Consider the following 14662-nt stretch of genomic DNA (forward strand, 5'->3'; position numbering starts at 1 on the left):
ATCTAGTACAACAGCACTGGGAATGTGAAAAGGAGATTGGTGGGTTTGAGAACCTTGGTTTTACATAGAAGGGTCTACAAAGAGATCCGCGTTGCATTATGGGAGGTGTAGTATATATCATTTTTTATATCTTGACAAGACTAAGGACTTAAAGTTTCGATAACTCTGCAACCTTGATTTTGTCCATTGTTTTTACTGACTTACTATTTTATAAAAGTGCAAAATTAAATTGCTGGAATAACACTTTTATTTAGAATGCTGGTGATTCTGTTGCTAAAGTAACCCTCCCCTTTCAATTGAATTCAGTCCAATGCAAAGTCCACTCAAACATTTTCTCACCGACATAGTCTCAAAGACAGATGAATAGCACACACTTCACAAATGTGTTTTTTTCTTGCAGAGCAATTGCATTGGATTGAAATAGACTATAGATAATCATTTTCCAGCTGTAATGTAAATGCAGGCAGTTTGAAAAACAAGCAGGCGTATGTTTGCAGCAGTCATCATAAAGCAGGGTCTGTTGTGAAGATTAAAGTAGCAAAACCAAAAAGCAAGTGGCTGGTCTACACTGTTGCAGTGAGAAGTGAGCGATGATAAAGGTGTCTGCCTGGATAGAGTAAGATTTCATGGATTGACTGTAATAAAAGGGTATTCTAGGCAGGTAGAAGAAAAGTGCATTAAACTGTAGATTGAGTAGGTGGCCCTGAAAAAAATTACAGTTATTACTCATATGGCAGGAGTGGGCTTTCAGAGATATTCACAAGACAGTGATGTCTTCTCCATTGCCTTCAACATGAATCATAGTAAAGGGCCCAGTAAAGAGCAACAAAGAGGAAAGAGGGTGTATGTAAAAGAGGGAGCATTCTATTGTAGCATCATTTTTTACTACGCAAATATTATTTAATGTCATTTATGTATTAGTGTTTAATAGATGTTATGTTACATCTGTTCACCTTTTAGTTTTGTAATTATGTTGTGAACACATTACAATAACAAAATACCATAATTAAGAGCATTTGGACATATAGACAACTCTGGTTTGAACATGGTGAGGCCAAACCTAGATGCCCAACTCGGTATAACTTTTGATCATAAGACAAAAGATACAGTACATTTCAAAACAAAGGTAAAGCTGTACTCCTAGTCCATTCAAGTGTCTTTGTATTTTCAATGTAATTGGACCCAAGTACAGAGCACAGACAAAGAGGCAGATGAGGTTAGACTAGTTTATTGCAGTAGTGCCTGTAGACGGAGACGGGTTGAAGAGTGGGGATGACTGGAAATGTTGGAATGGAGAGCGGCTTGGCGGCGTGGCGGCGTGGCTGGCTGAAAGAAGCAGGGGAGAGATTATTGGCAGGCAGACGGACTGGCAGCTGAGAAAAGGCAGGCAGACAAGAATCCTGCAAGCACAGGGAACAAACAAGCATTAACTAGGAAAACAAGAACACAAGGAATACTGTTCTCAAATAATACTAGAGCTAGAGGCCTCGGCGTGGCTACCACTGAGACTGGAACAACAATCTGGCCCCGAGTGGGAGAAGGTGGGCTGGTTCTGTAGGTAGGGTCCAAGTAAGCAGCAAGACGGGAGTGACACACACACACACACACACACACACACACACACACACACACATACACACACACGCACAGACACACATACACACACACGCACAGAGAGACAGACACACAAAACACAAACCAGTGAGTCATAAACAAGAGGTGCATGGGAACAGGGACCTTCTGTCCTGAATTACACTCCATTAAAAAAAAAAAAGGATGCACTGGTGCTGAATTTAGTTTCGGGTACATGTGAGATGACGAAATAGGATCCAGGAAGGGCAGTTTGAGTAACCGATCGATGAGTTTGAAGGCTTATCAAAATACTGCACAGCAGTTTATAGTGCTATGAGACTGGGTTTTATCACAAAGTTATTACAAAGTCAATCAAGTCATCATCCGTCACAGTTATAGTCAGGTAAACAGTCCAATTAAGCTGTTTGTGTTACAAAGTAATCCAGGAATGTACACTTGAACACAGTATTTGTGTGTGTGTGTGTGTGTGTGTGTGTGTGTGTTTTAATTGTAACAATGTATTTACATTGTTTTATTACTGCTTGAATAACAATTGAAGCACTCTTTCGGGCACTCTTTCTTTCTTTATTGAAAATAATGTAAATGGATATTCCCAGTATGCCAGATGATATGAATAAACTAATGGCTCCACACTGGGGAGGAGCAAACAGACAGGCGTTGAGAAAGCAAAGGTTGCTTTTGCTCCTCTTGTGTCTTCAGCCTAATTATCCTTTTTTTTGTTCCACATTTTGCTTACAGCTCCAAACTGTGCCCTCACAGTCCGTTTCCCTGAATTGCCCTGCTTTCATGCAAAAAAACGAAACAAACAATGTGGCCAGAGTTAATGAGAGCTTGTACAAATTGCACTGTGACTTCGGCCAGGCTACAGACTTTAATTGGTGCATTACGTGAGAATGAAACTCCTAATGAAGCACTAGTTTGACCATACCCTCCCGGGGGCCATTCCCTCTGAGGGAAGCTTTATCATGGTTTGAGCTAAATGGTTACAAATCTGAGCTTCCCTTTGAAGACTAATATGCAACGCAGCATCTACAAACTAATTACAGCCCATTGCTCTCTTTACAGTGGCGACATTTGAATGACCCTATGCGTATGTATTGTGTATTATTCTTGGCCTATTGTATGTATCTCAGTGTGTAATGCTCTCAACAGCATAATTACAGTATGGTGTCATAATAAGAAACTATTCAACACAAAACGGCACTGTAAGAGCAGCCAGCGAGGAACGGAGACAATGATACAGTATATGTACCTCCCTGTTGTGTGTGTGTGTGTGTGTGTGTGTGTGTGTGTGTGTGTGTGTGTGTGTGTGTGTGTGTGTGTGTGTGTGTGTGTGTGTGTGTGTGTGTGTGTGGATGTGGTTGTGGGTGTGGAGAGTTAGAGTATACTCATGGGAAAAACCACTATCACTGCTGGTAGTTTGTTCAGAGAGAATCCATACATAGTGCTAATATTCAACGCCTCCTGTGTTTTCAGCAAATGTATGCAGACGAGGCAGATCTGTACTCTTCTGCTGGTATTTACATAATCTTCACATACCTTGGGGTTCCGCTGAGGCAGGAGTGAAGCGATGAAAAGATGATCAGCTACTTGAAATGGATGAATTTTCCAGACTAATCTCTCCCTCTGTCACCGTGTTCTGTTGACCAGTTGAATTGAAATGAGGTCTTTGTCACTGCCTGCCATTTGTCTGGACAGCTGGGAAACCAGGTGCACTAGAAGTGCCGTAATGAAAATGTCCCACATAATGCTCATTTACAGGCTCAGACTACTGTTTTGGTATTTTGACAAGTAGTGTCTTGTCAGTTTTCTTTTGCTTCATTTATACATTAATTTTAGTAATGTTAAAAATCAATAAAGACAGTGTTTAAAAAAAAACGTACTTTAGTAGTAGAACTCAATAGACTGATCCAAGCCGCAAACAGGGTGGGGAAGTAGAATAGGAGAGAAAGTATTGTGAGATAAAATAACACATCGTGGGTTGTCATATTGTAATGGGAACGTTAACATACACACACAAAATATTTTATATAAAATTAATTATGCCAGCATCAAATATAATACTTTATGCCAGATTTAGTTTTGGAGAAAGTGTTGTCAGTGCCATTATGGAAATAAAAGTGAAAAAAGACAAGACCATCTCTGAGACTACAGACAGCCTGGCCTTTACGGCTTGGATTTAGTGGGTGAAAGTCCATCTAGACAAGGCATCCATGTGTTTGGGTTGCAATCTCTATTCTTCTTTGGATGTTTTTTATAAATTCCAATATAGGCTTTAGGAGCATCACCACCCCTTTCTCGGCATAAGTGGAGCCAACCAAGCCACCTAGGTAATTCCACTCAATTTTCATTTTCCTTTAGTATTATGTCTCGGTTTGCAGTATATTCACAGGTTTTCTCCAGCCAATTCTTTACCGGTCCAGTCAGCGAACAGAGGGAGTGGCTGAGAACAATGACGTTGAGGTTGTGCGCTAGTTTGAGTTGTAGTATCTTAATGGCGGCGGAAATGCGAGTGATGCTATTTGATCCATTGTGGTAACGCTGCGGAATGTCCAGAAGTCAAAGCCCGAGCAAGAACAATCTTTGATGAGTTTTGTTGGTGGCCGTCATGTTGTGGCCCTCCTCCCCACGGGGTTCTGGAAAAGTTTGATTTTCCAGCTCGCTCCGTTAGTGGTGAAGGAGTTAGCGAAGGCGAACGCTAGCGATGCTAAGTCGACGTCACGACCAAACGTTTAGTGATGGGTTATGGCAGATCCAGTGGCTCGGGGGAGATCCAATGCTTTTAAACTTCAACAGAGAACCCGCCTTCAAGGAAGTGTAAGAGTAGCCAGACTCTCTGTACAAATGAAATGCACGATAGTCTGGTAGGACTCTCCTATTCTACTTCCCTACCCTGTTTGCGGCTCGGATCAGTCTATTTAACTCCACTACTAAAGTATTTTTTTTTTAAACACCGTCTTTATTGATTTTTAACATTACTAAAATAATGTATGAATGAATCAAAAGAAAACTGACAAGACACTACTTGTCAAAATACCAAAACAGTAGTCTGAGCCTGTAAATGAGCATTACTGGAAGTAACAAGAGTAAATGGACCCATAAATTTCATGGCACAAATCAATAGGGTATAAGGGATATAATGGCCATACATTTGAGACAATTCAATTGGACAGTATGTAGCACCTTTAATCTCATTTTTATTCCCACCTGTTAAAGTACCTATTCTGCCCCTTTGTGAGTGTGAATGTGTTCATACGTGATGACAACCTTGTAATGTATCCATCATTTCAGGGAGTTCAGCCACTGGAAGGTGAACAGCCTGGCAACAGAGAAGAGAGATTTCCTCAAAGCTCCGTTACCCTTAGCACCAGAGTTTCTACGCAACCTGCGGTTACTGGGGCGACGGCCAACCCTGCAGCAAATCAACGAAAACCTCATCAAGAAGTATGGGACCCACTTCTTAGTCTCTGCTACCCTGGGAGGTAAGGAAGGACTGCAAGTGACACACTCGCCTTTATTCTCGGGTTAGGAAAATGTCGGGACACACCAAAAATAGAGAGCTGCTCATTTGAGGTCTCAGAGGAGTTTCAGCCTATGTTAGTGCTTTTTCAAGGAAGAAATGTCTAGTGGAAAGCACCTGCAACATTAAACCAAGGTTGTTTTCCACAGTAAATTTCCACTCATCCTTCCCTCTGATGAACATTGCATGCAGCTACAAGAGCCTTACAAAGCAGAAGAAGGATTAAATTGACCCGTTTCTCAGCATACAGTCTCTTTTTTATTGGATTTCTTTTTACCCTCGATCTCCTCTGAGAGAAGTAACTCACAAAACAGAATCGCCAGCGGTATCGATCGTGTGTGCCTCACAAAACACGACTCAGACCTGTGTTGGGTTCAAAGTGACAACCTCGTGTTATTGATACACGGCTTACTACAGGTACATTAGTGCATTTTTACAGTCGGCTGTTTTTTTTCTTTTGAGGGACTTGTAGAAAATTTATAGCGAGTATAAACATCTCAGCATCTAGGCATTCATTTTATCAGAGGGGGAGATTTACAAGGCCAGGATACTATCTGTAAAGTCCTAATATACAGTGATTGCATGAAATCAAATTGAAGGGGATACTCACTCACTTATAAGAGCTATAATGGGCTTTAAATTAGGACGTTCCACTATCATTTAAAGCCAATGTTGCCCATACGTCTTCTAAAAGAGGCCACGTCGGCTACTTTTCCTTCACACGCTGTCCACATAGACACATAGAAGTCCTGTTTCTTCTTCAGTTTCCTAATAATCCTTCCTGGTATTTTAGCCATGTTCTAGGTTTGCATCCCCCGCCAAACTAACTTTGCGCTGAACTTTGTCAGCATGGGAGAAAGAGCAGAGATGAATGCAGTGGCAGACTGATAGTTAGACTCAATAATGTAACTAACAGCATCATATAAATGGGCTGAGCCCGTCTGCATACTGATTAGACTGTCTGGGCCAACTCACACATCCCCAATCTGGTTTTCTTGCCCTTTTGTTCTACTGTTTCATCTCTTTCTCGCATGCTTTTTATGGCTCTCTCACCAGCCATAGTTACATTGAGCTGTGAATTATAGCTTCAAGATCAACAAGCATAGGAAGACACAGGCACTGATATGTTTCATAGGCCACAACCTAGTCACACATCTGATGGTGATTAGATAATCGTGTTCCACCATTAGGGCACAACAGGGGAAGGCCACATATCAGTGAATGCAGGCGAGCGGACAGAGTAGCCAAACACTGTACTCAAGGTAACGTAGGCTTCCGTTGCAAACAAGTACGCAAAATAGAAGTAAACATATTCATCAATATGACTGCTTAAGTAACCTTTTAAAAGAATTAACTGAAAAAGGACTTGGATAGGGAGTGAGTCAAGATTTATTTTTGCCGTGTTCATAATTTGGTCTCTACTTTTCTGTCCTGAATGATACAGTGGTGTAGTCTGATGTATTGTAGTGGGTATACTGTACTGTATATTGGCCAGAATCTGCCTTTGGGGAAGGGGTCATATCATAGTGGGGGGGGGGGGGTCTAGGTGTCCTCCCCGAGGGAAGTTTTGAGCATCAACGACTTAATTTCTTGTATTCGGATTTTTGAAAATTATGATTTTTATCACCAATATTGCAATTGCAATTTAATATGCGATTATTTTTTTAAGCTCTTTGTCTTCTGTATTATTCAACAAAGATAACCCATAAATCATTGTATAATATGAACACAATATTAGATAGGTTAAACAAAGCGTTCTTTTCTGGACGCCTGTATGTGATGACGAAATTAGGTGATGCATTTATATGAACGACATCTTTTGTATAACTACTTCAACTACAGTAGTATATTGAGCATTGACCAAGCCTGGTGTCAAAATTCATTTGAAAATCAGAAACAAATCATGCAAACTAAAGGGCAGATTGCAGAAATATAAAAAAATTTTTGTGGCTTTACCACACTTGTAGTATTTAGATTATTTACTGTAATAAACATGTAAACATTGCACTTTCACGTCACATGACCAAATTTCAGCCTTTGCTGTTGGGAAATCACGTTTTAACATATCGAGATATTATTGCAAATGCAATTAATTGTTCAGCCCTAACAATTGAAAATATATCAAATATGGAAATCCTGGAGCTTTCTGAGTGAGTATACTACGTATACCTTCGTATCACATAGACTACACCACTGGAATAATACTGTGTGTATACTTAGACATATTAGCATTAACACTAGAGCTGCACATTTAATTGCAATTTTATCAATAAGGCAATATGGACAAGTGCAATGTCCAAATCACAGGGGGGTGCAATATCTGTTAAAGGTAAGTTAAGTGTTAGGTGTCAACCCATTCTGAATTAAGTATTGTGGTGCTGCAGAGACGTCCCAACCTACAAATCAGCTCCTACAGAGCAAAGAAAAAGTCTTTGTTTGGTACAGAGCCTTGCAAAACTCACAATGTCATTATTTTCATTTTTTTTATATCAAATATTTTTCAATGAAAATGACAAGAATCATACACAACATTTGCCAAAAGTTGCCATTCTACTAATCAAAAGTCTGCCCTATCTTATTGGCTGTTTCTATTGAAAGATAACGGAACACAAAAATATATGTTTCTGAACAAATCTGAGGCAAGAAATTGGCAATGCAGTAACATATTCTTGATTCATATTTGATCGCCTATTTTGACAGTCTCACTGCAGTTCACAAGCAGTTATTGACACCGTGTTAGAGACTCCTCGGATCTGATTGGTTGGCAGAGGAGGCAGAGGAACATAATTTTTCACGGACGATCTGATTCATGTTGATACAGTTTGAGCAAATATGATAAAAAGTACATTTTTATAAAAGTTTCCAACTTTAGCTTTAATTGCCTGCGTGCGTGTGTGCGTGCATGCATGCGTTGCTGCGCGTCCATCACAACTGTGTCCACTTTTAAAAGCAACTTCGTGACTTAAAAACAGAGTCATTGATCGATTTTTGATCCACAGGAGAGGAGTCTTTGACCATTTTCCTGGACAAGCAGAAGCTGAACAAGAAGTCGGAGGGTAACGGCAACAGCTCGGTGGTGTCTCTGGAGCTGCTCCATCAGCTGGCCGCTTCTTACTTCACGGATCGAGAGAGCACCCTAAGGCGACTGCACCACCTCCAGATTACCACCTCTGCTATCAAGGTACTGTATACATGCACATAGAGAGTGACTATGCCTACACACAGTACATATCCGGATACATAAACTTTACTTTTGAGTAGGGGGAGGAATCAATAAGGCATAGTATTGCAATATTTTCCGTGGCAACACACAGTATCTATCTATTATTATATATGTGTTGGTCTTTTTGTCTGCTTGACAATCCCATTTTGTAGCAATGAAATTTAAGTAAGATAATCAAAGAGAAAAAATTATCTTTTTAGATGAAACGGATGTTGACAAAGTTTCCGTTTGGGGACATTATTTGAAATTGGGAAATATCTGAAGTTGGTAAAAAGGTGCTAAATCGCAATATATCGCACAATATTGCAATATGTTTAAAATCGCAGTATCAATGTATTGTCATTATATCATATCACGAGGCCTCTGGTGAATCCCCCCCCTACTTTTAAACAGAGCTAGAAAATGTCCATTTCAGCATGGAGCACCAGCACACTGTTGATTTTCTTCGTGTAGACTTGTGTTTGCAGTTCTCCAGGTCCACAAACAACCACCCATCAAGGTAGATGCACAAACATTAATGCTCCTATAAAACTGTCTCTTTTGGATATATTACTCCGCTCTGCACCTATAACAAATAGCTCTGCTTGCGCCCAATGTATGCTGACAAACAATCTTTTTAAAAGATTATTTTCAAGGTCTGCATTGCTCAAAAGAGAGAGCTTGCGAGGATATTTTTTTCTTTTATGGCAGGCTAGATTAAAGCACAGAGGTAAAGCAAGGCAAATGTCAAGTTTCTTTAAAGTCTCAGTGGGAAAAGTGTATTTATTCATACTGTACTCTACTGTATGCCATCTGGACTTGGATACAGGCTAGTGTGTGCTCTCCTGTACTGTAGGCTAGGGTGTAATTTCCAATAGGCACAGGGGGGGACATGTCCCAACCCACTTTTTAAAACCCTGTATGTGTGCCCCCACTTTCAAATTGTGAACATTTTTGACTCTATGAAATGATTCTCTCATGCCTTGGCGTTTGGCAACTATACTAAACAATAAAGAAAGTAAGACATCATCTTTTTCTTATACATTGTTTATTCTTTCAGGAAGAATTCATCATTATGTTCAACTTAATTATTTCCTGGGTTTTCTATAATAATAATAATAATCTGTAAATATATGTAGAAATGCAGGAAATGGGATTCAAATAGAAAATAAAATGTCTGGCGGAGGACCCACCAGACCCCCTGTTTTGTGGTTGTTGTTTTTTTTTTAGCACGTTATTTAATTCTTCTCATAGTTCAGTTTATTTACCTGCACATTTAACTATTGACATGCCTTGACATGGTTGGTCGCCGTTCACCCAAAATCTCCCACCTGGCTTTTATAGCTCATTTCATTATTAATTGCAAAGAGGAACAGTTTTGTTGAAAATTCACTCAAAGAACAGAACAAAGTCCTATTGTCCCCTGTATCTGGTTACACCTTGTTTAAGTCTTTTTTTTTTTTTTTAGTTGTTCCTCCGGCGACTTGAGGCAAAGCAAAGCATAACCAAGCGTTACTTTTTTTTCACATTGCAACAGATCTGTTGGTTCTTATGCAATGACAGCAGGTGTGTGGGTGGGTGGACAGTGCTTTCATGCTTCAACTTAAATAGCAAATTGGATTGAAATGAGTAATTGCTTGGTGTCAACTTTGTGTGTACCTTGAACAAGGCACCATCACTGGAAACGCCGTATGCATAGGTGAGATTGAAAAATGTTCTTGCCAAGAGTAACACTAAAGGGGACACTGGAGCACCTGATTGCTTGGGAATGTACTTCCTCACAAAGCCTTGCATGGTTCTACATGATATAAGGGAAAACACAAAGGATGCCTGGGAAATTGCTTTTACCTAGAAAGAAATGTTTGATTATTGGAAGTAGTTTTTAAAACATATTAGCTGCACTGCAGGAAAACTGAGAGAAAACAGCATCTAGACAAAGGCTGCTGCAGTGCAGGCTGTACTCAGTCTAGAAAAGAAAAAAATAGACCTCTGCATACTCAAATGCAATACAATAGTTTTTGTATTTATTGACAGGCTTCATCACAGAAAACACAAGTTTTAAATATTAATGTGGCATTTCATAACAGCATTAGGCCAAAAAACATCGCCTGCTAAGCCTAAATTAATTAGGAGCTGAAATCTTTCTCAGTTTGATGCATTTGTGTCTGGGGAGAAGCTTATGAGTGACTGTTGCACAAAAGCAATCCCTTATCTCTTGCAAAGTAGTCAATAATTGTAAGTAAGTAAATGGCCACCATTAAGATCTGTTTTCCGCATTAGTTAGTCTTGTTTCAATCCATCATGGGATATCTTTTTGCAATACACTTTGTACAAATGCAGCTGCACACTGCTGGTCTGAGGGGAGCCTTTTGCCAGAGTAATGAAAAAACGATCTATGATATTCATATGAAATTTAAGAAGAATTCAAAAATTGCAAAACATTTTATATGGTAAGTCATATTTAAAGATATCCTTAAATATAAACGCATGTGATATAATGATAATAAAGCTAGTTAGAAATTAACCATTATTAACCAGGCAGCCGCCCCGGCGCCCGGTACAATTGCAATGAGTTGAAGCTTACTATGAAGTGCTACTCTGCCTAGGCTGACTAGGCTTACACCAGCCAGAAAGCCGCTGTAATGCGCACAGTAACCATGACCATGATGATTGTTGATTGGCACCTTGCCTTAGATATGACTTGATGTCCAAAATAGTCAGGTTATGCCCCAAGTATTAATTGTGCAACCAATTTAGTAGCTGATTCCCTCAACGGATTGACATTACTGGTGTAAAGCCTTCTGCCACTATCTCTGTTTTTTATCTTGCAAGGGCACCATTGCTGGATCCAGGGCTTAGCCCCGTCCAGAACGGTTGTGATTGGTTTGAAGAAGTACAAACAAGCCAGAGCTTTTTTTCCCTCGGAACTCTAAATTGTTAAGCGGTGTAGCCAGACCATTTACACAACTGTTTTACACTACAGGTCAGGAAAAGGGTTTTTCACAGCTTCTACTACCAATATTACTTTATGCAGATGTTATTTATCAGAATACCTCTGAAACAAATCAAGTTCCTCCCAATGTAGAGGAATCCCGAAACATGTCCAAGCCACATGACATATTCAGCCACTTCAAACATGTCCTGGGTCTACCTCAGGGTCTCCAACTAGTTGGATAAGCCCAGAAAACCTAATTACATAAAACAAAAATTACAATGTCAAACTGACATCCAAAGCCACATATGTTTTATGACAATGCAAATATTTAAACTTGTATTCTTCTAAATCTAAGGACAATGTCACTTTTTTCCATATTACATGTATCAACAAACGCCCCCAAATTGTTTTACACCAGATGTCGTTTATCACAATAACTCAAGAGGAATCCACGCTTGAATGTTCATTTTCTTCACACCACTAGTTTCCCCTAATGACAAAATGATCTAATTAGATCTGGAATTAGATATACAATATGTAGCGGCACACAGTTGCATGCTAATGATGTTATGCAACAAAAAAGATTTTCTTAAAACAGTTTAACTCATGAATGCCTTAAGATAAGCCCATACCAACCTTGTGATATGTGCTTATTAGGGGTGGGAAAAACTATTGATCCTTAGATGCATCACGATTCTCTCTAGAACGATTTGGTACTCGATTCTGGTAAGTTAATAATCAATTTAAAAGAAACTGTTGATTTTTATTTAATAGTTCAATTTAGAAACCAGAAAACAGAGTGATGAAAGAGGATAGGATAATGGACAACAACTTAGAGTTTAGGCAATAAAAAATGCTAAAAAGAAAATTGAAAAGGAAGGAAAATGTAGTATGTATACACATGATCTAATGAGACATACATCAAATAATTATGTAAAACACATATAGGCTGTTCACCTACTTTATCACATTACATCTGACCACCTCATGTTTCATGTTCTAAGAATAAGGTGACCAGATTTCTCAGACATAATCCGTGGACATTTTCAGCTCAGAATATACCTCAGCGTATATACCTCCAAAACATGTCATGTTTTTAGTTTTTTTTAAACTTACAACGGGGACACTAGACCTAGAGCTGTTCTCATTAGGGGCTGAGCCCCCCTAAAGGTCTGATCCTAGAATCACACCTGCTGCTACTTCATACTTGTACTCCACTACACCTCAGAGGGGAATGTTGTAATGTTTACTGAACTACATCTGTCTGACAGCTTTTGCTTTATTGCTTCAGGCTTGTTTCTGCAACAGCTCATTGAGTATCGGATACAATAAAAACTATTGAGGAAATATTTTCCTTTGACAGTGATGCAGTATTAAACGAGATCTCTGCAGTCGGCAGCAGAGAAACAAGCTACAATGTAAGTTAACAGGGTAATTGTCCATCTTGTATTTACGTTATTAAAAGTGCTCGTTTTGCAACTGACAGACTCAGATTAATATTCTAAGTGTCTGACAACATTATGGAAAGGATTTCTAAGGAGGTCAACCTTTCTGTTAAAGTTAAGATCCTTCTTTAAAACGCAAAAGTCTGCGAAATTGAGTTCGCTAAACCCACCAGACTCCATGTAAAAAATCAGTAATTTTAGCATCGGAAAATACGGCTTTCTAAAACATCTCTGAGCTCTGAGCAGCGCTTGCTCTGGCTGTCTTGAGCCTGCGTGTGTTGGGTGTGTGACTATCGGCTACGTTTGGTCAGTGTTTTTTTTCTTTCATTCCAATTTTGGGTCTGTCAGTCACAGTGAAAACCTGGGACATTTCCGGGGGCAGATCCAGCTGGGGACAGGTCAGCAAAACCAGGGATTGTTCCCGAAAACCGGGGACGTCTGGTCACCCTGTCTCAGAAGCCAATTCTCTACTTTTAAACATGACTGAGCCTCTGACGTGGAAGGTTACTGTGAGAAAAGGTGACTTTCACAAGTATGTTTAAGGTTTACGCATGGAATGACTACAAAATAAAAACCTCAGTAGACAAAACATTTCATTAAAACGTGGGTGTGATAATTATTGCATAGACCCTTCGCACGTGACGTCACATTCTACTGTGCTGTAGACAGACGGCAAGCTAAACTTGTACTGTTCGTTTGTGTTCGTGTTCTCACATACACAGTCTGCAGACTAATCCTCACCAACACGAGCATGTGTATGTAATGCCTTTCTGTTTTAAATTACTGATAAAAATAACAAAAGTGTCCTCACCCGCTAGCTGTCATGCTAACCAGCTGTTTCCTGCTAACATGTCAACCTGATGATGACCCACCCAAGTAGCTAACTATCATCGGTTATTCACTGACTTAGCGAGCTAGCTACATATCCCAAAAAGAAAGCCATTCCCTTGATCATTTAACTTAACACACATACAAAAATATAGGTCAAATTAAAGATGACATGGCATGGAAACTAGCTTCAAAAGCTAAAAAATAAAATGAGTTAAATGTGGGTCTGCGCAGCTCCTACTCCAGCTACCCGATCAGCTAGCTGCAGCTAGCTTTGGACTGCTTGCGGCATTCCCATTTTTCATCGTGGTACAAAATAAAGTTGTGATTTTGTCAATATTACTGTTACAAAATGAAATTAATATTGAGTCGCACTAGGGAGTAGTTAGGCAAGGATAGTTAGCCATTAAGAAACAGAGTATGAGGTTGTTCCATGCTAGCAGCTAGGCGAGCATTATAACGTGTTACAAAGTGACGCACGTTTGTCATGGAAGTAAAGGCTGGACTACAGTAGAGCTGTTTGGATCAGTTGGTGAACAGTGTTTTCTCTTGGAGATGATAAGTCTATTTTGGGTGGACTTTGGGTTTTTTCACTTTGTAAACCTATAACATGCACACAAAAAAGATATATAACATAAAAATGGAAAGGGCAAAAGCCAAAAAGTATAATATGAGCTCTTTAGGTTTGTTTGGCGAACTTACACACAGTGACTTGCAATGGCAGGGTGACAAAGTTCATGCAGGATATTCGCTTGTGCTTGTTGAGGGAAGTAAAGAAGAGTTTGGTTGTAAAGTTAGTAGACTTTATCCAGCGGTCATACATGGTGTAATGCAGCTAGCCAAGGGATTCGTTTCCAGATGGGCGTAATAATCATCAGTAACCCGCAGCGGACGACATGCTTGACTAAGAGCCATGAAGCCCTGAAGACCCTTCGCTTAGTGTTTTTTTTTTTTCTTTATTATGCAGTTGCTTAGTTTTATTCGCAAGTTTTTTTTTTATTAAAGTGTCACTTCTACAAATTGCACAAAATTCGACACAGCACATCATTGGATCCCGACCAATACCCCACCAAGTGTGAAGAAGAACGCAAGACAGAAAAACACACACACACACACACACCACACACAACACACACACA

At 39.6% G+C, this 14662-nt stretch overlaps 1 protein-coding gene across 1 annotated transcript in view; it reads left to right on the forward strand.

The window, feature by feature from the left end:
* LOC116698572 (BMP/retinoic acid-inducible neural-specific protein 3) overlaps positions 1 to 14662 on the forward strand; it is a 124480-nt gene that overhangs the window by 37035 nt on the left and 72783 nt on the right. The window contains exons 2-3 of the mRNA XM_032530554.1: positions 4885 to 5075; positions 8113 to 8294. Of these exons, the coding sequence (XP_032386445.1) occupies positions 4885 to 5075; positions 8113 to 8294 (373 nt within the window). The remainder of the gene's footprint in view (positions 1 to 4884; positions 5076 to 8112; positions 8295 to 14662) is intronic.

This window comes from Etheostoma spectabile, chromosome 12, assembly GCF_008692095.1.
Source record: "Etheostoma spectabile isolate EspeVRDwgs_2016 chromosome 12, UIUC_Espe_1.0, whole genome shotgun sequence".
Classification (NCBI taxonomy): domain Eukaryota; kingdom Metazoa; phylum Chordata; class Actinopteri; order Perciformes; family Percidae; genus Etheostoma; species Etheostoma spectabile.